Source organism: Sciurus carolinensis, chromosome 8, assembly GCF_902686445.1.
Source record: "Sciurus carolinensis chromosome 8, mSciCar1.2, whole genome shotgun sequence".
Classification (NCBI taxonomy): domain Eukaryota; kingdom Metazoa; phylum Chordata; class Mammalia; order Rodentia; family Sciuridae; genus Sciurus; species Sciurus carolinensis.
In genome coordinates this window covers 63378855-63403412 of record NC_062220.1, presented here as the reverse complement: position 1 = coordinate 63403412, position 24558 = coordinate 63378855, and the positions used below count along the sequence as shown (strand labels likewise).

At 34.8% G+C, this 24558-nt stretch overlaps 3 protein-coding genes across 9 annotated transcripts in view; 2 read left to right on the top strand and 1 right to left on the bottom strand.

Moving 5' to 3' along the window:
• Rsbn1l (round spermatid basic protein 1 like) overlaps nt 1-13984 on the top strand; it is a 74888-nt gene extending 60904 nt beyond the window's left edge. For both annotated transcript variants that reach the window (XM_047560910.1, XM_047560909.1), the window contains 2 exons: nt 9380-9488; nt 9575-13984. In XM_047560910.1, coding sequence (XP_047416866.1) covers nt 9380-9488; nt 9575-10216 — 751 coding nt within the window. In that variant the 3' untranslated portion in view covers nt 10217-13984. The remainder of the gene's footprint in view (nt 1-9379; nt 9489-9574) is intronic.
• A 5398-nt stretch (nt 13985-19382) lies between these two features.
• Nucleotides 19383-23435, bottom strand: Tmem60 (transmembrane protein 60). 2 transcript variants are annotated; one of them, XM_047561927.1, is made up of 3 exons: nt 23225-23435; nt 21749-21889; nt 19383-20141 (listed from the first exon to the last, which is right to left on the bottom strand). In XM_047561927.1, the coding sequence occupies exon 3, from the start codon at nt 20089-20091 to the stop codon at nt 19690-19692; it is 402 nt and encodes a 133-aa protein (XP_047417883.1). In that variant the 5' UTR covers nt 20092-20141; nt 21749-21889; nt 23225-23435; the 3' UTR covers nt 19383-19689. The 2 variants fall into 2 exon arrangements, with proteins under 2 accessions (XP_047417883.1, XP_047417882.1); XM_047561926.1 differs by lacking the exon at nt 21749-21889 and having other exon boundaries at nt 23225-23430.
• A 413-nt stretch (nt 23436-23848) lies between these two features.
• Phtf2 (putative homeodomain transcription factor 2) overlaps nt 23849-24558 on the top strand; it is a 165831-nt gene continuing 165121 nt past the window's right edge. For 4 of the 5 annotated variants that reach the window (XM_047561744.1, XM_047561745.1, XM_047561741.1 and 1 more), the window contains exon 1: nt 23849-23958. The gene's annotated coding sequence lies outside the window, so the exon portion shown is untranslated. The remainder of the gene's footprint in view (nt 23959-24558) is intronic. The other variant, XM_047561742.1, reaches the window with a different exon arrangement.

Genomic DNA, 24558 nt, shown 5'->3' with positions numbered 1-24558 from the left:
TAAAAGGATACTGCGGCTCAGGGCTATTAAATAATTTCTTTATAGTCTTCTAGTTAGTAAGTAATAGAACTGAGATGAATTTTATGTTTTCTTTCTACTGTTCTGCTTTACTGCTTCCTTTATGAGGTTAATGTCTGTTTATTATTTGTCTTTAATTTTTGTTTTTTAGCTTTGCTTACAAATTTCACTTTGAATTTTTTTTTCATTTAAATTTCATTTGCTCTTTAGTATTTTTATTATTTTTGATACATAATAATTGTACATATTTATGGGGTATAAATGTGATATTTGGTTTCATGTATACATTGTTTAATGATCAAATGAGGATGATTACTATATTTATCACCTTAAGTTTATCATTTATGGTGAGTACTTTGAAAAAATCCTTTCTGCTAGCTATTTTAAGATATACAATATATTATTGTTAATTATAGTCACTCTCCTGTGCAACAGAGCACCAGAACTTATTCTTCCTACATTATAGCATTGTACTTGATCATAGTAGACCTCTCCACCTCCTTCTTCCCAGCCTCTGGTGAATTTAAAAAAAAAAAAAAAAAAAAAAAAAAAACAAAACTATTTGGATAGATTAAAAGTAGATTATTCCCTTTTTAAAAAAATTTTTTTTAGATTAGATTATTCTCTTTAATATGACCAAGCTGCCTATGCATATATTATGCAACTTTTCATTTAGTAAATAAAAAAATACATGCAGTAAAGCTATATTTATATTATGTTTACTTAGTTAGATATTTTTGGGTTTTTAATTTTTTTTGTTGTTTTTAGTTGTAGATGGACACAATATCTTTATTTTATTTATGTATTTTTATGTGGTACTAAGAATTGAGCCTAGTGCCTCACATATGCTAGGCATGTGCTCTACCACTGAGTTACGCCCCCAGTCCTAGATATTTGTTTGTCAAGTTGAGTATTGTTTGGGAATGGATATGAAACATGAATTAGAATATGTTTTCTTGCTTATTAAAGCAGTGGAATTATATAGCAAATAAACAGGAGACTTCTAAGTAAAGAAACCATTTTTAATTCTGAAAATATAAAATATTAGTTGTATAGTTTTCTAAGTTTTTATTAAAATTATAACCTGTATCTTTCCACATAGCGCAATATTATTTTCAAGGACTACTAATAACGGATTGACCCTTAATTAAAAAGAAAATTTGTAGTAATATTTTATTTTATTTTATTTTGGGTACGAGGGTTTGGACTCAGGGACACTCAACCACTGAGCCATACCCTCAGCCCTTTTTTGTATTTTATTACAGATTGGATCTCACTGAGTTGCTTAGTGCCCCACTTTTTGCCGAGTCTGGCTTTGAATTCATGATCCTCCTGCCTCGGCCTCCCGAGATGCTGGGATTACAGCATGTGCCACCATGCTTGGCAATATAAATTAGTACTAAGTAGAGAAGCTAGCCCAGTGTAAACTGATCTTAAAAGGAATGAAGGTTTATCAATGTCAGGTGTACAAAGTATCCAGTATTGAATTGTACTAGAATCTAGAACTGATTCTAAGAGATCCTTAGGAAAACAATATTAAGTATTCATAATTCAGTAATTTCTCATTGAGTTATGTTTAAATGGTAATTTTCAAATAACTGTGGTTCTCATAGTTTCTATGCTTTTTCTATAATCTAGTTTAAAATGTTAATTTTATCAAAGAGTAAATACAGATTTATCTCTTTGGAAATCCTTACAAATTCCTTCTGTTTCAAATTAATAAATTCTTCCTCAAATGTTTGGTTTAAAGAATTTAACAGTGGCATTAATATTTTCTTAGGGTAAAATCAGCCACATACTTATATATATCCTTTTGGAGAAAAATATTCTAGTTTCTAAAGGCCTCAGTGCTTTTTTAAAATCTTTCAAAGCTGCTTTAAATTATTGTTGGTATATGCTCTTTCTTTCCCTTTATGTGGGATTTGAGGTTACAGATTAGATCCTATGTTTCAAAGGCCTACCACAGATCCCAATAAACATTTATTGAATAAAAAAAAAAACTATATTTGTGGTTACAGATTTCATAGTGAAAAGGACCGTTGTCAGTCTAGAAATATTACATGACCAGATGTAAGAATATTCTTGAGACAGATTTGGAATGAGTGAGATAGTGCTCGCTATGAATTTTCTCACTTCTGCAAAATATAATTTGCTTCCTATATTAATAGTGCTTTTTAATCTCTTAATACTAAAGATGTTCAGAAACTAATATTGTTAATGATATTGAGGGCTTTATAACTGTGTTAAATCAGCTTTCCATCACTGTAAATATCTGGAATAATTAATATACAAGGAGAAAAAGTATATTTTGGCTTATAGACTTAGTACCCAGTCCATTGCTTTAGTAGTGTAGCAAAGTAGCACATGATGGTACAAGCCTGTGGCAGAACAAAATTGCTCACCCCATGAACCAGGGAACAGAGAGGAAGAGACTGGGTTTCCACAATCCCCTTATAAGGTATGCCTACAATAACCTAGGTACCTTTCACTAGGCCCCATCTACCAAAGCTTCTACCCCTTCTAATAGTCCAAACTATAGCAGTGGCTATGATGTAGATGGATCTGTATTCTTTTTATTGTTGTTCTTTGCTATTAAAATAAGTTAAAGGAAATTTTTGCATTTCTTGAAAAGATCTCAAGCATTAGGGTATTAATTTTTTTTTCAGTACTGGGGATTGAACCCAGGGGCACTCTACTACTGAGCTACATCACTACCCCTTTTTCTTTATTTTTATTTTGAGACAGGGTCTCACTAGATCCCTGTGGTTAACCTTGAACTTGTGATCTTTCTGCCTCAGCTGCCTAAATTGCTGGGATTACAGGCATGTGTCACTGTGCCTGGTTTAGGATGTTAAATTCTTGTCTTTATCTTAGAGCTAGGCTTAAGATGAACTTGAAGTAAAAGATTGGAATTGATGAAGACTACAAAGAAATCTCCAACTAGATAGGGACAGGCCTTGTGAATTATTACTCAAATTATATAACTGATTACGCCTTATTAAGATATAACTTCATAGATCTATATATTTGAGGTTGCTTCTTTGAAATTTTTAGAAAATCATCATCAAAGTATAGTTTACATTCAGAAAAACAAACTAATTTTAAGTATACATTTTGATGTGTTTTGATGAATGTGTATACTCATGATATCATTACCACATCTAAGGTATAGAACCTTTGGCTTTTCTCTTATCTTTTGCCAGTTAATCACCTCAATCCTTTCCCAGCTGTAGACATCCAAACATCTGTTAGTCTACTTTTTGTTATTATAGGTTAGTTTTGCCTAGTTTAAGATTTTATGTAAACAGAACTATACATATGCCTGATTTTTTTTTTTTTTTACTCACCATAACATTTTGGTATATCTATGTTAATTACATTTATGAGTAGAGTTTTCCTTTTTATTTTATGTAGTATATCAGTGTGGATATATCACAGTTAATCCAGTTTTAATTGTGATATATCATTTACCTGATAATGATGATTTGAGTTATTCTCAGTTTTTAGTTTTATGAATAAAACTTGTTTGAACATTCACTTACAAGTCTTTATGTGGAAATATGCATTCATATCTTTTCAGTAAATACATACTAATGGAATTACAGAGTGTTAGCGTAGGCAAAATAATTGTTTACAGAGAAAATTGTAAGTTTAAAAAAATAAGCACTAGAATTAATGATCAAATTTTTCACAGTCACAGGTCAATATACAGCAGCAAACATCTGGAAAAATGAAATTAAGAAAACAATGCCACAGCTGAGTGCAGTGGCACATATCTGTAATCCCAGCTGCTTGAGAGGCTGAAAGAGGAAGATTGTAAGTTTGAGGCCAGCTTAGGCAACTTAGTGAGATGCTATCTCAAAACAAATAAATAAAATAAAACTTAAATAGAACCAAAATTGTAGCTTGGTGGCAGAACATCCTGTACTTAAAAAAAGCAAACAGCCACTTACAGTAGCCTTAAAGAAATCATGAAATGCTAAGAGATTCAAAAATATACAAGACGTATATAGTGAAAATGACAAAACTTCTGAGGAAAGTTAAGGAAAACTAACATAAATGCACACTTATGCTTTATGAATTGGAACACTCAGTATTATTAATAGTTTTTTCCCAAGTGATTGATGAATTAACTCAACACTCAAATCCCACTCTAGATATTCTAGTAGATGTCCAAAGAGCCTAGGATAGGTGAAACAATCTTACATAAAAAGAGAACAATTTTAGAGCATTTACACTGTCATTTTAAGGTTATTAGTGTAGTATTCAAGAGGGTGGTATTTGATATGAAGATGTACTTATAGATCAATGGAACAAAATAGCACCAGAAATACATCCATTGATTTTTGATAAAGGTGCCAAAGTAAATGGAAGGAGGGTGGGAAGAGAGGTTTATTTTTTTTTCTTTTAATAAATGGAACTGCAACAACAGAGATCATACAAAAATGAAAAATAAAAGAGTTAACCTTGATGTATCTCACATACTACAAAAAAAGGACTCTGGAAATAAATATATTCATTAATATTATAAAACTTCTAGGGGGAGAACATGTAAAATTTTGCAATAGGCAAAGATTTCATGAACCATAGAAGAGCAGTGATAAATGTGGATTTTATCAAAATTAAAAGTGTCCTTCAAATGATACTGTTGAGATAATGAAAAAGCAAGTTACAGGCAAGTCATTTATCCATATGACTCATATCCATATATATGAAAACTCTTAAAATTTAAAAATAGATAGTAAACAGTTAAAATTGGACAAAAGATTTTAATACTTTATAAAAGATGATATACAAAAGGCTAGTAAACATATTTTTAAAATGTTCAGTGCAAATTAAAACTACAGTGAGATAGCACAGTACATCCATTAAAATAGCTTAGGGGGAAAAAACTAACAGTAGCCAAAACTAACAAGGATGTAGATTAACCATTATTTGCTGTGGGAACTGTAGTAAAGTTTGGTGTTTTTTTTATAAAAGTAGCTGGGCAATGTGGTGCATGCCTGTAATCCCAGTGACTTGGGAGGCTGAGTAGGAGGATGGTGAGTTCAAAGCTAGCCTCAACAATTTTAGTGAGGCCCTAAGTAACTTAACAAGAAAAAATAAAAAGGGCTGGGGATATGGCTCAGTGGTTAAGTGCCCCTGGGTTCAGCCTGGGCGGGGGGTAGTAAATATAAATTTATCCTAAGCCTTGTAATTCTATAATTCTGTCACTTTTCCTAGACTTCTAAACCTCTTTCTTATTTTGCATTATTTTAATATCATTTATATTATGTTACATATTAGATAAAATATCTGATATATATGTGTATATATAGAGGAATTAATATTGTATATGTCATATATACCACATAGAGCATGTGTGTCTGTGTATACCACACACACCATGTGTATATACTCTTCTTGGTTATTCTGTACTACACATGTGTATATGATTATATGCATATAAAATACAGAGTAACCACCAGGTGTGGTGGTGCTTGCCTTTAGTACCAGCAGTTTGTAAGACTGAGATAGGAGAACTGCAAGTTCAAGACCAGTCTTAGCAATTTAGGGAGTCTGTGTCTCAAACTAAAAATATAAAAAGGACCCAAGATGTAGGTCAGTAGCAAAGTGCCTTTGGATTCAGTCCCCTGTGCTGGAGCTGGGTGGGTGTAGGGGGGAATTGGTGACAGTTTTACAATGTGAAAATTAATATTCACATATAATTAAAAAGAATAAAATACAGAGTAACCAATACATATATACAGTAACCATACATACATATCTTTATATACCTATATTGAGATATACATGTTATTTGTGGTACATTAATACATATAAAATCTTAGTGCTGGATTCAGTTTGCTAATATTAATGATTTGTGTTTATACTAATAAGTCATGCTAGAATATATTCATTTTATTGTTCTTTTCACATAGTGGTTTATTTCACATTTTTGTTTTCCATTTCATTGTTTCTATTCTTTATTTTTTCTTTAAAGTTAAAGAATTTGTTTTTGTAGCTTATGTTGGAAACTTAGACGACTAATTTGCAACCTTTCTTTAACATAAGTATTTAGAAATTTACTGCTTTAGCTACATTTCACACATTTTGATATTTTCATTATTATTCAGTTCATATTTCTGACTTTTTATTTGATGTCTTTTATTAACTCATGGGTTGTTGAGAAGAGTGTTATTTAATTTCTAATATCTGATGATATTTTTCCCCAGAGTTGTGTGGTGTTTGTGTGTGTGTGTGTGTATGTGTGTGTGTTCAACATAGGTGTTGGAACCCAGGGAATCATGTATGCCAGGCAACATTCTGTCACTAAACTATAGCTGCATATGCGTGTGACATTTCTAATTTAATTCTCCTGTGGTCATAAAAATACTGCATATTATTTTGGTCCTTCCTAATGTCTTACAGCTTGTTTTATGAACTCTCTTAATATTTAGTGTCCACTTAAAAGAATATATATTTAGCTGATTTTTAAGGTGTAATGTTCTAGAAATATGAAGTTAGCTTTTTTTTTTTTTTTTCGGTGCTGGGGATTGAACCCAGGGCCTTGTGCTTGCGAGGCAGGCACTCTACCAATTGAGTTATCTCCCCAACTCTGAAGTTAGCTTTTTTGATAGTATGGTTTAAGCCTTCTGTATCTTCACTGATTTTTATCAGCTTGTTAATCTCCAACTCTAACATTGGATTTGTCTATTCCTCCTTCTAGTTTTTCTTGTTTTTGCTCCAGATATTTTTCTTTTATAACAGCTTTATTGAGACACAATTTACATACGATTTATCTATTTAAAATGTACAAGGCAATGGTTATTAGTGTATTCACAAAATTTTGCAACTATCACAATTATAGAACATCAATTATAATTAGTAATGATTAATTGTAGAACATTAAAGTATACAGAAAGATGCTCTGTACCCTTTAATACCATACCCATCCAGTTTTGTCTTCTGTAGCCTAGGTAATCACTAGTCTGCTTTTAGTCTGTATGTGTGTATTCTGAGTGCTTCATATAAATGAAATTATATGTAACATGGTCTTTTTATGATTAGCTTTTCACTTAGCATCATGTTTTGAAGGTTGTTCCATGTATTTTGAAGCTTTATTATTAGGTGACTGTACATTTAGAGTTACTTCCTGATGAATTGACCATTTTATCATTATAAGGTGCCCTTTTGATCCTTGGTAATCTTTCTTGTCCTGAGTCGTTTTTGTCTGATGTTAATGTACTACTCCAGCTTTCCTATGATTTGTATTAGCATATCTTTTCCTGTATTTTTTTCTTTAAAAAGTTGGTGAGTCTATATTTTTGTTTCATGTAAATATCATAAAGTTGGGTATTTTTTTCCCCTTCCAATTCCAGTGGCAGTCTGTTTTTTAATGTATTTAGAACATTTATATTTAATATTGAAATTTGGATTTAAATTTGTCATCTTGGTTTTCCCATTAATGGCTTTTCTTCTTTGTTCCTTTTTTCTCTTGACTTTTTTTCTTTTTTTTTTTGATACTGGGGATTGAACCAAGGGACACTTAACAACTGAGCCATATCCCCAGCCCTTTTTTTGTATCTTATTTAGAGAGGGTCTCACTGAGTTTCTTAGAGCCATGCTGAATTGCTTAGGGCCTCTCTGAGATGCTGAAGCAGGCTTTGAACTCGCAACCTCCTGCCTCAGCTGCTGGGATTATGGGCATGTTCCATGGCGCAGGGCTCCTCTTGTCTTTTTTAGCATTCTATTTTACTTCTGTTGTTTCCTTACTAGCTATAGCTGTGTTTTGTTTATTTAATTACTCTAAACTTATCACAGTCTACTGTCAGATGATGTTATATCTCTTTATGTAATGTGTAAGAGGTTTTCAACAGTATATTCCCATTTATTTCCCTTTTCCCCCATTTCTGGTATACTGATTGTTATCACATATTTTACTTTCCGTATGCTGTAAACCCCACAGTATGTTATTACTTTTGCTTTAAGGAATTATTTCTATAGTTTTAAAAAATGAGAATAAAATATCTTTTCATATTTACTATATGTGTGCTTGACATTCCTTTCCATAGATCTGCATTTTCATCTAAGTATCATTTTCTTTAGCCTGAAGAAGTTCCTTTAATATTATTTGTTATGCTGGTCTTCTGGTGACAGATTTTTCTCATCTTTTGTCTATTTGAAAACGTACATTTATGAACAATAATTTTGGTGGGTATAGAATTCTAGATGGACTTTTCCCTCCCAATACTTTAATAATTCACTCTTCTGACTTGTATTATCAATGATGGGAAGTCTATAACCCAGTGACAGTATATCCTTCTTCCCTGTATGTAATCTAATGCATGTCTTCTAGATATTCTGTACCACAGGTCTTTAGAAATTTGTTTATGATTTGCGTTGGTATAACTTTCTTTGTATTTATGTTGCTTGGAGTTTAATTTCAAAATCTATTTTTAAGCACCTTATGTGAAACTATATTTGTATATTCCTAGATAAATGAAGAATGTGGAAATTTTTTAGAATTATTTTTAAAAACACTGATCATCCTAGTGAACGACGAGTATTTTTCTAATGAAAGTCTCTTAATTCATTAAGAATTATTTAAGGTTTTTATGCATTAATGCAGTTTGTATCTATCTTCTGTGGAAAGAAAGTATTCTCTTTTCCCCCATACTTCTAATTTTTAAAAAATTTAGTGACCTTTAATAAAAGTATATATTTATGGGGTACAATGTGTTATTTCAGTACATGTATATAATGTGTAATGATCAGAATGTGGTAATTGTATCTATCATCTCAAACATTTATCATTTCTCTGTGCTGGGAAAATGCAGTTTCTTTCTAAAAGATGTTTTGTGATATACAATTAAAGTCTACCATAGTTCCTACTGTGCTCTAGAACATCAGACATTATTTCTTCTGTCCCCCTGCATCCTTGTACCCATTAACAGTCTTCTCACCATTTCCTATCCTCCCACTTCCCAACTCGATAACCACTGTCCTGCTTTTATCATATAGGTTGAACTCTTTTAGTTTCCCCATAAAAGTGGAACATATGGTATATGTCTTTCTGTGCATGCCTTATTTCACTTAACATAATGTCCTCAACATCTAGTTTTTATCATTAGCAAATTTAGCACATACTTTTAGGGAGTATTGATCATAACTTTAAAGAGTTGTTTTGCATAATTTACCAATGCAAATCATTTTAATTTTTAAAAATTTTGTGGCAAATAGCTATAATAAAATGAAGTGAGTTGCTTTTTCAATTTCAATTGAAAAGAGAAATCTAAGGGAAGACTTTGATATTGATCTTAGTTACTTTTGCTTTGAATTTATTAAGACCTTAAACACTATTGTTATTTTATTTTTTTAGGCCTGATCAACCTCGAATAACCAAAGATGTAATTTGTTTTCATGCTGAAGATTTCTTAGAAGTAGTTCAACGAATGCAGTTAGATTTACATGAACCTCCACTGTCCCAGGTATAATTTAAATAATTATTATCTTTAGTTTAGGTTTTATTGTGGAAAATACTTATTTGCATTCCTTGTTTCTTTTTTCTTTTTAGTGTGTCCAATGGGTTGATGATGCAAAACTTAATCAACTGAGGAGAGAAGGCATTCGCTATGCCAGGATTCAGCTCTATGATAATGACATTTATTTTATTCCAAGGAATGTTGTTCATCAGTTCAAGACAGTTTCAGCAGTATGCAGTTTAGCATGGCATGTTCGACTCAAGTTATATCACTCAGAGGAGGATGTGTCTCAGAATACAGCTACTCATGAAACAGCTACATCACCAGATACCATATCTTCAGTTCTTGGACCTCACGCGGACAACATGATTTGTGCTGTAAGCAAAACCTCCTTGGATTCAGTGTTTTCAGAAAAACTTCATTCTAAATATGAATTGTCACAGATCAAACATGAACCTGTTTCATCTGTAAGAATCAAAGAAGAACCTGTGAATGTTAATATTCCTGAAAAGACTAGAGCATCAAATAATATGGATGGCAAGAATGTTAAAGCAAAATTGGATCATGTTCGGTTTACAGAATTTAAGATTGACATAGAATCTAAATTTGAAAATAGCAACAAAGATTTAAAGGAAGAACTGTGTCCTGGAAGTCTCATAAGTCTAGTTGATACAAGACAACTTAGTTCTGCACACTCAAATCAAGATAGAAAAGATGATGACATTTTGTGCTAAATTTGTACATAGCATTTAAAATTTTTTTAAAAAATTAATAATGTAATAAAGATTCATGAATTCTGAAAGCAAGCCAAGATCTTGCTCTCAAGTCTGTTACAAAATATAGTTTATGTAGCTTTGTAACATTCCTCAGTGCCTGTCCATAACTGTGAAGTACAAAGCACTTAGGGCCAGATGCACTGTAAACATTGCAGGTTTAAACATAAAGGAGTCTGTAAAAAAATTCATTTGAGTTGGAGTTGTAGATTTTAGAATGGGGCTGACATTAAAATAAATAAATATATATGTATAATACATATATATTTATTTATTTAGTAATATGAGCCAGAATTCTTTTTTGACAATTTAAGGCTTTTCCATACAGCTTATTTATACCAACATTTTTTTTTTTTTTTTCCATTTTGGATGTGTCAGCACTGTAGTGTAAATAACTTAAAAAAAAAATCTTTTTAGTGTGATTTATACTGAAATGTGAGCCACTTAAAGGTTCATAATAATAAATGTGTTTTCTGTTGGGTCTGCAAAGACAAACTGACAATTCACTTAAGTCATTTGTTTATATATTATGTTTCTCTCTGCTGATATCTATTTAGAGTGGTAAAGAAGTTCAAATATATGTATTCAAATCTAGTAAATATTTAAACTCCCCACACTGTGCAAACATTTCAGAAAACCAAGATTCAGTTAGGAAAGCCTATATATATATGTGTATGTATGGGAATGTATATATGTATATCATATTTTGCACAATTTCTTAAGTTGCTGAATAAGATGAATATGTGAACCTTCTACCCCTGTTTCCTGGAATACATTTTAAAATATTTATATTCAACTTTAAGAAAGCAGTTTAAGTTATAGAAACAGTTTTAGAAAGTTAGGAGAAACAATATGTTTATGATGTCTAATCCTTCAAACTAATGAATTATGTGGCCAGATTATTTAGCCCTAACATAAATTTTCTTTGTGTACAGAATAAGAAGTTTAGAAATTTTTCTTACTAGTAAGCACTTGTACTATAATACTTAGTGGTAACTGAGTAAAAAAAAATTAAGAAAATTTAGTTGTGAATAATTAAAAATCCTTTTTTGCATTTTTCTTGCAGAATGGGAGAAAAATATGGCAAAAACAAAATTGTAAAATAAGGGCAAAGACAATGACTCAACTGCCATAAACAGATCCAATAACAAAATACTATGTTACCTCATCTTTCTCAGGATCCCCTCCCTACCCTAGCAAGGCAAACAACTTGTGTACTTCCTTTTCTAAAGAAGCTTTAGAAAGTAAATTGTGGTAGGAAACAGGATTGCCAGTGCCTAACTAAAGATGAGTAAGACAAGTATCTATCAAGATGGACTTCAGCACTATTTCAGACTGCTTCCACTTTTGTAATTAAAAGTCAAACAGAAGTCTTTTATGTGTGCATTGTGTAAGGAACTCTGCTCATTGCTTGTCTATTATGTTGTTCTGGGCCCATACTTTATTGATGACTTTGAGTTGGGGTTTTTTGTGCTGCCTTTTGGGAATGTTGCTGTTTTCACTTCAGTGGTTTTTGTTCTGGCCTCTTTTGTGGTACCCATCAAAACTTCTCATATTTCTAGTTAGGGAGAAGCCATATAGAAAGAGGTGTTTCACTAGAACAAATAAAGATTAACTGCAACAATATTAGTTCTGACTCCAGTTTAATAAAAAAGGTGGGCAATATTACAGGCAATCTTGATGGCTTATAGGAAATCAGTGTTGGCAACATGGGAAGTTTCATGGGATAGGGGTGGTATAAATCATGATAATGTAAATAGAGGTTTTTGTTTTATATGTCACTGTCTTATCCTCTCTACCTATTTAATTTTCTATTTTAAGCTAGTTTTAGGAATTTACACCTACCTTTTTGGAAGACAAAGTTCTTAACAAACCACTATTGAGAAATAAGAAGGGATATGGTTAAACTTTGTTTTTTAATTGTTTTGTTTTTTAATTTGATTTATTTAACAATGTATGTTTTATTTACAGTTTTCTAGTAGCATATACCTAGATGTACTGAGGTCATACTGTAAGAAAATGTCATTAGGGTATTCTCCCAAAATAAATGAGTCTTAAACTTTTAAAGGAAGGCATATCCAAAATAACTCTAGTTATTGCTTTATATATAGTTTCTTAATGTAACCAACATACTCATCCATAATTTGAAAATTGAGTTGTTTTGTAAAATGCTTTTATCTTTGTGGAAGTGAAGTATATGTAAATCAGTGGGTTCAAGATATCAAGTGATACAGCCTTGTTGTCAACACTTTGAATAATGCTTGAATAATGTACTATGGATTATTATTTTAATATACTCTTCAGATGCAATCTAGGAACTTGTTGATCACCTTTGTTCCATACAGATTTCTATTTTAATATTGCATTATATTAATGGTTTCCTAGTTAGTACATTCCAGGTCTTTATCTGAATACAAGATTTTTGCTTTTCCTATATCTTGGACTAGAACAATAAAGCTTTTAAGATGTAGTTTCTATATGGTCATATGCTATATAGAATTCATAATTGTGTAAATTATTAAGTGAATGGATACACAGACCTTTACATAAAAACTTATGTACCTCAGTGGTGTTTGCTACAGTGCCTCCCCTTTTTGTTTATAACATTTTAGCTATCTAAGTAATACATATTCCACACTTGGGTTAGCTGGTTGGTTAGCAGAAGAATTAAACATTTGTGATATTTTGTTGCAAACTTTACTAAAGCCATATATTCATTACCTTCCTTGTCACCAAGACTGTTGATCTTAAATAAAGATTAGGTTGATTTAGCTCAACACTTGTGTGTGTCTGCGCGCGAATGAGTGTGTTTCTGCTTGTTGGAAATGTTTGTTTCCATGAAGAGGGGCTGTCATTGAGGTAAGGAAGGATTTGTTTCTTACGTTAAGTCTTAAGGTATTTCGTTAATGTTCCTGAGTGTAAAATAGTTTTTTTTCCCCCCAAATACTCATGGCAGATAAGATTTTGTAAAAAATAAATTAGCACTGTTTTGGTAAATCTGCCTTCAGTCATATCTCAAGATTCATTTTACATTTAACAAAGGTGCAAAATTTGTTTTTGGAGGTTGAGATGAATTTTTCTTGTCTTCCACCTTTAAATAAATACCGATTGGTAACCATCATCTTTTTACCTTTGTTTTGTAATTATTTTTTATATTTTACATTTTATTTAATCTTAACATCTTAAGAAGTTCTCATTTTTCTGTCTTCAACAGACCATAAAATCCTGAAAGTGATTTCAATCTGAAAAACCCTTTTTCCCCTTAAAAAACCAGTAGTGAAAAATTGACTTACGCCAATAGGAGAAAAGAATATTGAAGATTAATTTAAGGTCTTTAGTTAAGTATAAGTGGTGCGAATGTCATGGTAAATACCCTTGCTGTTACCCCTACACAGGGCTATTTTTGTCTTAGGAAGGGAGGACACAGTGCCATTCTTTTAAAAATACATTTAGGTTGCTGAAAAATGACATGATCAGTTTTAGCTCTTTAGAATAGTAATATAGCTTGTAGTCTTTCTCCACTTGAATTATAACTGCTTTGATATGTAAACAGAATTTTACTGGTTTTAGAATGCATTGCTTATTTCATGGAGTCATGTTAAGTTAAAAGACTTAATGTACTGTCTCTACTAAGTAGGGAAAAGCATCATGCTTATCAGTTTGTGTTCCCTTCCAGCTCTTCCTGGACTTCAGATCCAATCAAGGAATGTGAATGAACTAAGAATATAATATGGGCAAATAGAATTTGTTAATTAAAAATTAAAAGTAAAACATACTACTAATGTTTCATTACTTTAATCTGCCTACCAAGAACTGCACTGTTAAAATATTAAAACTCTGGATCTCTCTATTCATTTTGAAACATAGAATTTATGCATCTATGTTTTTCAATTGTTAAATTGACACTTTATAGTTCACTCCTGTTGTACTACTTTGGACTATTAAGTGTGCAGACTCAGAAGCAAATCACAAATATTTTGTGTATTATAGTATTGAAAATTTATTTGGACCAACAGTTTTATCTCCACCCTTCACAAAGTTCTTTTCTCTTGAAATTTTATTTAACCCAGATTTTTACATGAAACATCTCAAGTCTCTCATGGTAAAACAACTTTTGCTTGAGTCTGGCTTTCTTAATATGCTCATTTCCTTAAGTTCTTAGAAATCTATGCTTTCATGTCCCATATTCCCATTTTCTCATCTCCAATTTCATTTTAATCTCCACATTTAATCACTCAGCTGAAATGGTTTTTTCAAAGGTGACTTAAGACTGCCAAATTCACTGGCAGCACTCCTTAGCACTTCTGTTTAACTCCTTTAGCACTTGTCATCAGTCATTTATTCCTTAAAACTCTTTATGGTACATTTCTTTCTTTCCTTTTTTTTTCTTTTTCAAGGTTTGATGATGCCCAAGACTTTTCAGTTAGCTTGGTTTGTCACTTAAGTTTTAAATGATCCATGGTCAAATCTAAATTCTCTTCTACCTTGCCAAGTATTAGCTATTGCTTTTCTAATTTGGTTGTTGGCATCACTCTCTCTACATAAGTAAGTCATTTCATAGTGATCTGGTTTTTCTTTTTCCCTTGTATCCAGTTTATCATGAGATTTTGAGTTTTACCCTAGAAATGTTTTAAATTCATCTTCTATTGTTACATAACAGTCATAATGGATGCTCATTTCACTTGGACTACTGTAATAACCTAAAATGTTCTAGGCTACCTGCAATCTTCTGCCCTTCCCTTCATAAATCTTTCTAATATATTACTTTTCTGTTTACGAGTATTCCATGATGGTTCCTTTCTTATAAAGGACAAATGCTTAGTATAGTACTGATATGATATAATCCTTCCTTTCCAATCTCATGTACCACAATCTCTTAAATTTGATGTGCCCTGTTTTCAGCTTTACCAGATTGACAGTCATCCCACAGTATCTATGAGGGATGGGTTTTGGGACTACCTTTGGATACTAAAACTTCTGGATGCTTGTTTTTTTCTATAAAGGTCATGTTATTTGTATATAATGTATGCACATCCTCCTGTGTATACCTTAAATAATCTCATAATACCTGATACAGTAAGCACTATGTAAATAGTTGTTATACTGAATTATTTAGGGCATAATGATAATAAAAAGTATGTACATCTTAAGTAGTTTTCAAATATTTTCAATCTGCAGTTGGTTCAATCTGTGGATGAGCAACCTGTGGATATGGAGGGCCAACTGTACTTGCCACTTCCTCCATGTACTTTAAAAATTCTTTGCCTTTGCTAGGGAAATATCAGGAAAACAGTGAAATATGTTTCTCTTTAAAAACTCCACTTAAACATCATCTGTATATTGCTTTTTAGATTTCATCCCAACTTTTACCTCCCAGTAAGTGGTACAGAACCATTTTTCTTAGCTTTTTTTTGTGCTGGGGTGGGGTGGGGAGATTGCTGGGGATTAGAACCCAGGGCCTTGTGCTTGTGAGGCAAGCACTCTACCAACAGAGCTATATCCCCAGCCCCTCTCTTAGCTTTTTGTTCCCTTCTGCACACACCGTTTAACATGCATATTAGGTACAAGTTGGACTTTGGCTAAACCATGAGCTAGATGTCAGGAATTTTCTTTATTTTCATCTCTAATATCTAATGTATATTATACTTGATATTCAATAAATATTTATTTGAAGGAACAAAAGCACCTTTGAGGTGGGAAAACAAATTATGTAGGTTTCTAGATTTTCAAGTCAGTCTCTAACTTTGTAATGTAATTCTAGGATTTCAAAGGAAAGTAAAAATAGATAAGCAGGCTCTAGAAAGAAACCAAATGTCTACTTTGTACCTCAGAGAAAGTTTGAGAAGGTAGATATTTATACGTTCAAGATCAAAAGACAGTTTGAAGAGAGGAGAATTAAACCTATGAAACTCCAAAATTTTCCCTTCAACTAGCTTTTCTGGAGAGCTGTTGAAAGTTATTACACATTAAAGATAAATTTTAACAATGCCTGAAATGATTAAAATGTCATGTAAGTAGTACTTTAGTTATCTCTTAGCCTGAGGCAGATTCTGAGTCTTAATTGGTAAGATAAAATCTCATTATCAGAGGCATTCTGTTTAAGCTTGTGTGGTTCTCCTTTCTGCGAGTATAAACAAACATTAAAAAATTGGATATTTTTAAGCATGAAGGTAACCCACACTACCTTTTTTAGCCTATAATTGTGTTGTAGGAATGGGACAAGGACATACAGGTGGCACATTTTCATAGACAATCCCATAAAGTCATTTCATTGGGTTTCTAGGCTGAACTCATTTGTAGCACTATAGGTTGGTTCAATATGTTTATCAAAAAGGAATACTGCACTTCTATAACTTTGAGAAAACTACTTTGCTTAGTCTGTATTCCTCATCTCTAAGTGGGAGTATAATACCTATTCTATTAGTGATGAAAATCAAATGACAAAAACATACCAAATGCTCACTCAGCATATTGTGTGACCAATTATAGACACTATAAATGTTAACTTCTTGAATTAAAATAACCAAAATAATAGAAGAGCTATGTGCAGGGTCACCCTAATCCTTTCACACTTTCCAAATTATCTTCTTTATGTCTTCCTATAATTTTGAGCAGAGGATAGGTATATGGGAAGAAAAAATTACATGAGGGGGTCAAAACAAGGTATGGTGGAAGCAGGTGGACATTAAAAATAACTGGTCACTATTTTGCTCAGCATTGGCAATTCAAAATCATGTCACACCACCTATCCTGATGTAAGTGAAACACAAGTTTGTGATTGTAGTATACAGAAGATAGTGGTAGTAAACTGCCTTATGGTGTAATATAGTATGATTGGCTGACTTGAACACAGGCTAAGTGAAATGAGTAAAACATTAAAATGTAAGGAAGATCCCTCATAAAAACTTTAACCCAGTATTATCTTTACCTAGTGTTTGATAATAAACATCTTCCACTGATATTTTTTTTCTTCCTTTAATAAAAGACCTATTTGTAGAAATAAACTTGAAGTTAAACTTTCCATTTATTAAAGACCATGGGCTAATTTCATTTTCCTGGGCTATAGTTTCTACATTGTAATGAGCAGGTATTTCCCAACCAACCCTCTAGTTCTAACATACTGTAACTCCTGTGTATCTTAAATATTTATGTCATGAAGTATAAGGACACCAATAATATTTCATGCTGAGTGATATTTATTCTACAAACATGACCAATCAACATTAAAAGAAACTTGTATTTTTGGCTTGCTTCTTAATAGGTTGCTGAAAGGACTCTGGTAACTCAGGTGCTTAGTGATATGCCTGCCTGCCCCAGTGTGAAAATGTAAGGTTTCCTCTACTTTGGCTATCACTTACATTCATTAGTCAACATCAATCAGTTCCTTGTATTTGCTGCACTGTGAAAAAGCAAAGTGGAAAACAGACCAAATTTGTAAGCTTAATAACTTTTGCTGTAACCCAAGGATAAATCTCTACTTCTTAAAGCTTTGTACAAATGTTTTTCTTGATGCCTGAAAATTCTCCACTGATGGATTTGAGTTCATACAGCTGGCCTAACCTGTCCTATTGGGCCTTTTTGTTCTTGAAATGTTACTGAATAAGTTGTGGAACCTTTGAACATCTCTTTTTTCCTATTTTCAAGTCTTATAAAAAGTTATTTTGTTCATAAGTTACTTTTACTCAGAAATTATAACAAATCTTTTGCCCAAACCAGAGAAGTTGTGTCCATAAGTTACATCTCCTTGCTAACCTGGAAAATAATGACCTCAGTAAAAGCCTTTAAAGTTCCTTCAGAATGTATTTATCTTTGAGATGCCATTAGCAAATATCTTTGTATAAAAGGAAGTTTCCTATGGAACAAACCTAAAAAGCATTTTTATCTGCAGTACTGTTTATATATTTCATTTATCTTGTCACCTGTACACATAATTTCTATAGTGTCTTTCATTAATGTTTATATGTATTCTTACTGAGGCACACACAAATGATAACTTCTTCAAGTTATTTAGTGTGGCAGTATACCAAATTGAGTAAGAGAAGGGTCCTACTTTCTGGGAACCCTTCAGATGCCATTAAAATTGATCCTCATGTGTACACAGATTGGTTATTGTGTTGCCTTTTACATATAATCTTTACTAATTTCTTCCTCTTAGAACTGTTTGGGAGAGGAAAAGACTTTTCTACCTTTCTTAGCAATTTCATACACAAATTTTGTTTTTGTCCTCGCTTGGGGTCAGTAAAATACAATATACAGGCCTGGTATGTTTTTGTATGACTTGTAAGCCAGGAATAGTTCTTATAATTTTAAGTGATTGAGACAAAAATCAAAAGAATAGTATTGGTGATATATGAAAATTAGAAGAAATATAAATTTCATGTCCATGAAGTTCTATTAGAATGTAGCCACAATCTATGACTGCTTTCTCTGCCACAAGGGCTGAGTTGGGTTACTAACAAATCATACGGCCCTTGACAGAAAAATTATGCTGACTCCTGTCCTGATTCTAAGGGGTGCTGCCTCTTCTTTTCCCTGTCAGAGCTTATAATTAGATAATACTTGCATATAGTTTTATCTGAACTCTAAAGTTTCCTTTGCTGGTTTCTTATAACAGTGAAAGCTTTATTTTGAATTTACTTAATAATTTGGATCTCTCAATTGAAACAGAAATCCTGCTTTAGGGTTATGAGATGCTTCAGTGTCTTTGGAATTTTTTAAAACACTGCCATCTGGTTCATTGGAATTAGTTAAGAACACTGTTAGAGTGGCCATATAATTTCTCAAAAAAGGACACTTCTAGGAGTGAACAGGGCATTCTCTCTCTGGGACCCCAAGACAATAGGCATAAACTGGGTCTGTCCTGAGAGAACCAGGATGTGAGATCTCCCTGACTTTAGGAATATGCAGCTTTTGCTTTAACATGCCATCTCTAATTCATTTGTTCCAAAGAGAAGGTAGAGTAACAGTGAACTTAGCCTAGATAAAAATCTATCAGACTCAAGATTCTTTCTGAATGTAAACATGAAATGGCACCCCTAATTACTTTGGTAACTTTTTTCCTTCCATAATTTAGAAGGATAAATTTACTTTGGTCATAACAGAGCCATGACAAATTTCTGTCCAAATATGTAGATCAAAGGGTCTGTATTTATTTAATGAACCCATATAACAGTTTATTCGAGTCATATGGAAAAAATGAGGTCAAAAACAATGTTTATTTACATAGAGATAATAAGGATATCAACTCAAATACTGAATAATTCAGCTTTGGGTTAACTAGAAGTCCATGATTCATCAATCCTGTTTTATGGAAGTAGTACAAAATTACATTTGGTATTTTCCCTCAGTTCTCTGGTACTCTTGAAGCTTGCAAAGATTCAGAACACTTTATAGGTTGTTGAACAGCAATAGAAATGAGATGATGTACTTAGAAGTCAGTCTCTCACAAAAAAGACGTTATATCCAAGTTCTGTTAAAGCCCCAGCCAGTAATGCCCATAAGGGAATAAAGACATAAGACAGATTCATGGTTGTAAACTGTTCCAGTTTAGCGCAGAGTGCCAGGCAGAAGGCTAATTTAAGTAACATTGCAATGAGGTACCAGGCTTTTTTTTTAATATTGTGTGATCCATGTCGAGGGTCAAAGCCAGACTTACACCGCCCAGCCATTTTCACAATCAACATGACAAGGAGGATAGTGTCAAATATCCAGACAGGAATAAATATGAGGAACCAGTTCCAAGGTGCCTTCTCATCCAGTTTCAACACCAACATGATCAAGAAGAGTAATGTGAAAAGCCAGGTGAGTAGTACTCTCTGAGCCAAGGACATTCTCATTTAAACAGTTTAAAGAGGCTGTTGCAGGGTTGAAAAAAGGAAAATATGCCCTACGAGAAGAAGAAAAAAAATGTCAAGGTTTTGATGCCAGAAAAAAATTACTTTCATTCTTAATAACAAAGGTGACTCTTTGCTACTCAAAGACTTCCTAATTTTGAAAATGTTCTATTTTTCATTTCAAAACTTCTTGGAGCAATCACTGACAACACATCCATCATTTCTTACACATCTTTACTAAAATACAATAAGATTTTTAGTATATCCCCTGAATATGAGCTCCATTCCACATGTTTCCTTTTCAGTGTTATCACTCAAGCCCAGGCACTCATCCTTTATCTCAGGGATGTTCTTCACTTCTCTATACATTTGCAAATCTACAGTTTTTCAATTTCAAGGGGTACTAAGATAAAGCATTTAAAACCAAAGTGGTGAAAAAGGAGGAGTTGGTAAGCTAAGAGTTTTATAAAGAGAAATGGTTAATAAATATTATAAGAACATCAAGTAGAATTAAGATTGTAAAGAGGTCACTGGATTAAACAATATGAAAGGTAGTGATAACATTGGATTTTATGCAGTTTAATGTATGAATTTTATATTTTTAAATTCTTAGGTATTTTCTTATTAAAAGACTTCTTAAAAACTTCAGATATTTTGTAATTACTTGATGTGGAATTATTCTATAATTAGGACTGCTTCTTATATCTGATCTGTTTTTATTTTACATTAAAACTACGTGACCTACTACTATTGCTCTGGGATGTATTCTAGTATGTGGAAGACCAAGTACCTGTTTTCTTTTGCCCCCCTCCCCCGGCTTTTTTTTTTTTTTTTTTTTTTGAGACAGTCTTGTTATGTTGCCAAGGTTGGTCTTAAACTCATGCAATACTACTGGCTCATATTCCCAAGTAGCTGGGACTACAGGTGTGTGTCACCACCATGTCCAGCTTCCAGAATATGTTCTATTTCCCTTTCATTTTTTTCAATGCTAAAATCATTAATTCTTAAAAACCTGGAACTTTGATTGGGAATTCATTAACCAATACCCTAGGTATAAACATTATATTTCATCTTCACATATAGGCTTAAAGTGTGAATCTCTATATATTTAAGTTTTTTATGTAACAACCCTGTAAATATTTGGAATAAGGGTAATTAATGAATGAGAAATTAGAAGCCAGATTGCATGCAATTGGGTGAGGAATTAACAGAAGATAAGGAAATGGCAACAGCTGAGAACATTTTATTCCCTGAGTCATTTGGGAAAAAGAAAATGAAAAATAAGACATGAGACTGAGAAAGGGACAAGAAGAAAGTTTTAAGAAAGGAGGATTCTAAGTATGACTAAACAGGGGAATAAGCCATTGGGAGATGATAGCTTAAATATGAGGAGACCTAATGGAAAGAGAAACATCAGAAGGTAGTAGGGAATGGAACAAAATCATGAGTTATGGGAGTAGGAATAAAGATTCAGGAAGAAACCAGGAAATTGGCTAGATGGACCATTATACCCTAGGTAAGTGTGCTCAATTAATTATATTTTAGAATGAACTTTGAAGTACCCCACAACATCTCTAAATCCAACTTTGAATAGGTGGCAATCATGGAGCAAGAGAGTACACATTCTTTTACTTCAATAGGTAGGAGTGTCCTAACTCACCTTTTCCCCCTTATGCTCATCTACTTGCACTTGTTTATTTAGCTGGCAAATGCTTCCTACTGCAGTGTGCTTGTTTCCAGAAGACATTTTCTATGCTGGTCTCTTTCCTTGCCAGAGGCTGCCATATAGTGGGAAGTGAGACTGAATTTGGAAGTAAAGGTGGAAATTTGTGGACTGATTAATAACTATGGATAGACAGATCTCATTCTCTAAACTGGTTAGTTTTGATCTCCAATCTGGCCACTTTTTTGAACCTGAGAATAGGTTTATGATAATACACTTATTTAAATATTAAATATAATTTTCCCATTTGCCATGATGCCCCGCCTCCTCCTGTAGAGGACTGAGTAGCAACTGGTCACTGGAAGGGGCTGCACTCACCCAAAGAACTTAAGAACAGGAAGTGAAAGAATATCAAGGGCAAAATCTTACTGTGGCTGTAAAGCTTTATGGAATTCAACAAAGTTCATATGCACTTGCAGGGAAATATTCTTAATGGAGGAAGCACCCTACCGATAAATGATGCTTGAAAGATTGTGTATGCTGGGGCTGGGATTGTGGCTCAGTGGTACAGCGCTTGCCTAGCATGTGTGAGGCACTGGGTTTGATCCTCAGCACCACATAAAAAATAAATAAGGGTACCGTGTCCATGTACAACTAAAATAAAAAATAAAAGGTTGTGTATGCTGACCTTACACTAGTAACGCAGGACCCCAGCTTGACATTTACATCTTCATTAATTTAATCAGCTATTATCTGCTTCCAGTTTTCCTTCCTTCTCAATGGACAACTGTGCACTACAAAATAAAATTTGCTCAACAAATAGTTCCCACTTAAGGTGGTTATTTCTAGTAGCTGGAAGATAAATATTTCTCATGATTCCTTATCCATCGTTGAAACCGTCAGACTAGACCCCATGTGGAAAATCTAAAGGGCCACGACTACATTACCTACGTTGCTATGACCTGTATGGGCAATCTTCTATGGTGCTTTCCACACCACGCTCATTTCCCTTCTCTCGCTACTCCTAATCCTCTTCCAAATGAGTTTGTCTCCTCCCAAAGAGTTTTGCTTAACGAGCACACAAATTCCTATCATAAGTTGCTTTCGAAAGGCCCGTGTTGCAACATTCTTGGCCAACCTAGCCATCCTTCAAAGGAACAGCGTTCTGCTTACAACTTAGCTGATTTTCAGGCCCACTTGGCCGCAGAACTTCAGGACGCTCCTGATCCTTCGTCTGCAGACGCCAACAATAGGCTTATGCGACCGTATCCGAACTTCCTATTCTAGGCTTCGGGCCCAGCACATCTTGAAATTTCACAATGCACTACAAAGCCCTGGTGTCAAGCTGGTGTGTGCGCATTTGGGTCCGGGAATGTGATGATGGGGTGGAGGTGGGCCGCTTAGCCCAGAGCATCCGGCGACCAAGACCAGGACCGCAGCACGGTGGGGGCGGGGACCATGCTCCCGACTCACCTGGCAGCGCCGCTGACCGGAGAGCGGGGAGGGCCGCGAAGATCAGGAAATTCGCCAGTTTGGATTCTTGTCCTTTTCCACACTTTTCCCCCCATTAAACTCAGAACCCATCACATGATAATTAAGAAAAAGGTTCAGTTCCGCCTCTCTAAACCGCCGCGGTAGAGGTTTTCTCGGTTCTACCACAGGCCGCGCCCACATCCGGGGCTGGTCCTCACCGCCCCCTGGTCCTACCCTATAGGTAGAGGGGACGCCAATCTGAGTGCGGAGGCCCGTTTCCCTGCGGTAATTGGGTCATTTGGCTGTCAGTGCAGACCAACCGACATTTTCTTACTTAGGAGTTCGACAAAGAGGCGGCAATGAGAGAACCCACTGAGCCCGCCTCTTACTGGTACGGGTTAGGAAGAAAATCAGTCTTAGCTCAGCCTGGAGTTTTCGTGGTCTCATTGGGCGCACACATGCCAATCAAACCAGCCAGCACTCGGCTCCGCCCCTCCGGGGCTCCGCCCCTCCACGGGCCCTCCCCGTCGGCGCTGGGAGACTGCAGGCTCCGGCGCAAAATCCTGCGGGAGAGGGGGTGGGGCGACGCTCTGGAGGCAGCGCGCCCGCCGGCAGCCTCACTGTGGCTCCTCCGGCTCCGGCGGCGGCGACGGCGGCAGCAGCGGCAGCGCTCGTCTCGGTGTCTCCCTAGCGCACTCCAGCCGCCTCCTAGCGGCGCGACGCCCGCTCCTACGGTAAGAGCCCCACTACCTCCACGCTGGGGCGGTCGGTGTAGAGGTAGTCGGCTTCTGACAGAATCCTGAGGATGGATCTGGACGAGGGAGGAGAGCGGCCCGCGGGATGGAGGTGGGGGCTCCGGGATCAACGCGTCGTCCTTCACCGCCGGTGACTTCCTCGGCAGTCTCCTGCACCTGCGGGCTCGGATCAGTCGTGGCCCCCTCGCATCATTTGGCGTGTGGCAGAGGCTCAGCTTTCCTCCTCCCGAGCCCGTGCGGTCCTCAAGGCTTGATGGTGTCGGGCCGAAGCTCAGCGCTGCCTCCCGCCCCTAGGCTCCCTCCCCAGGATCCCCTCCTTCACTTCCTTCCTTTGGCGCTGTGCAGGGGGTGGGGTGTGGGGGGGTGTCGTCGTGTCCTGGGAGTGTGTGCAGGGGCTTCGGGCCGCCAAGACTGAGCGGGAGGGATAGGTCAGTTAGCGGCCGGGATTGCGGGGCGGGCTCATGGGAGGGGGCGGTCAGCGCGTTGATAGCTGCCTGGGAAGGAGGGTTGCTGCACAACCCCGGCTGAGCAGGCGACAGTTAAGTTTTCCGATCCCAACATTGACTCTGGAGCGGGTAT

Bases quoted from the DNA above. Each gene is read 5' to 3' on its own strand.
- Tmem60 (XM_047561927.1), bottom strand. From the start codon at position 20,091: ATGAGAATGTCCTTGGCTCAGAGAGTACTACTCACCTGGCTTTTCACA.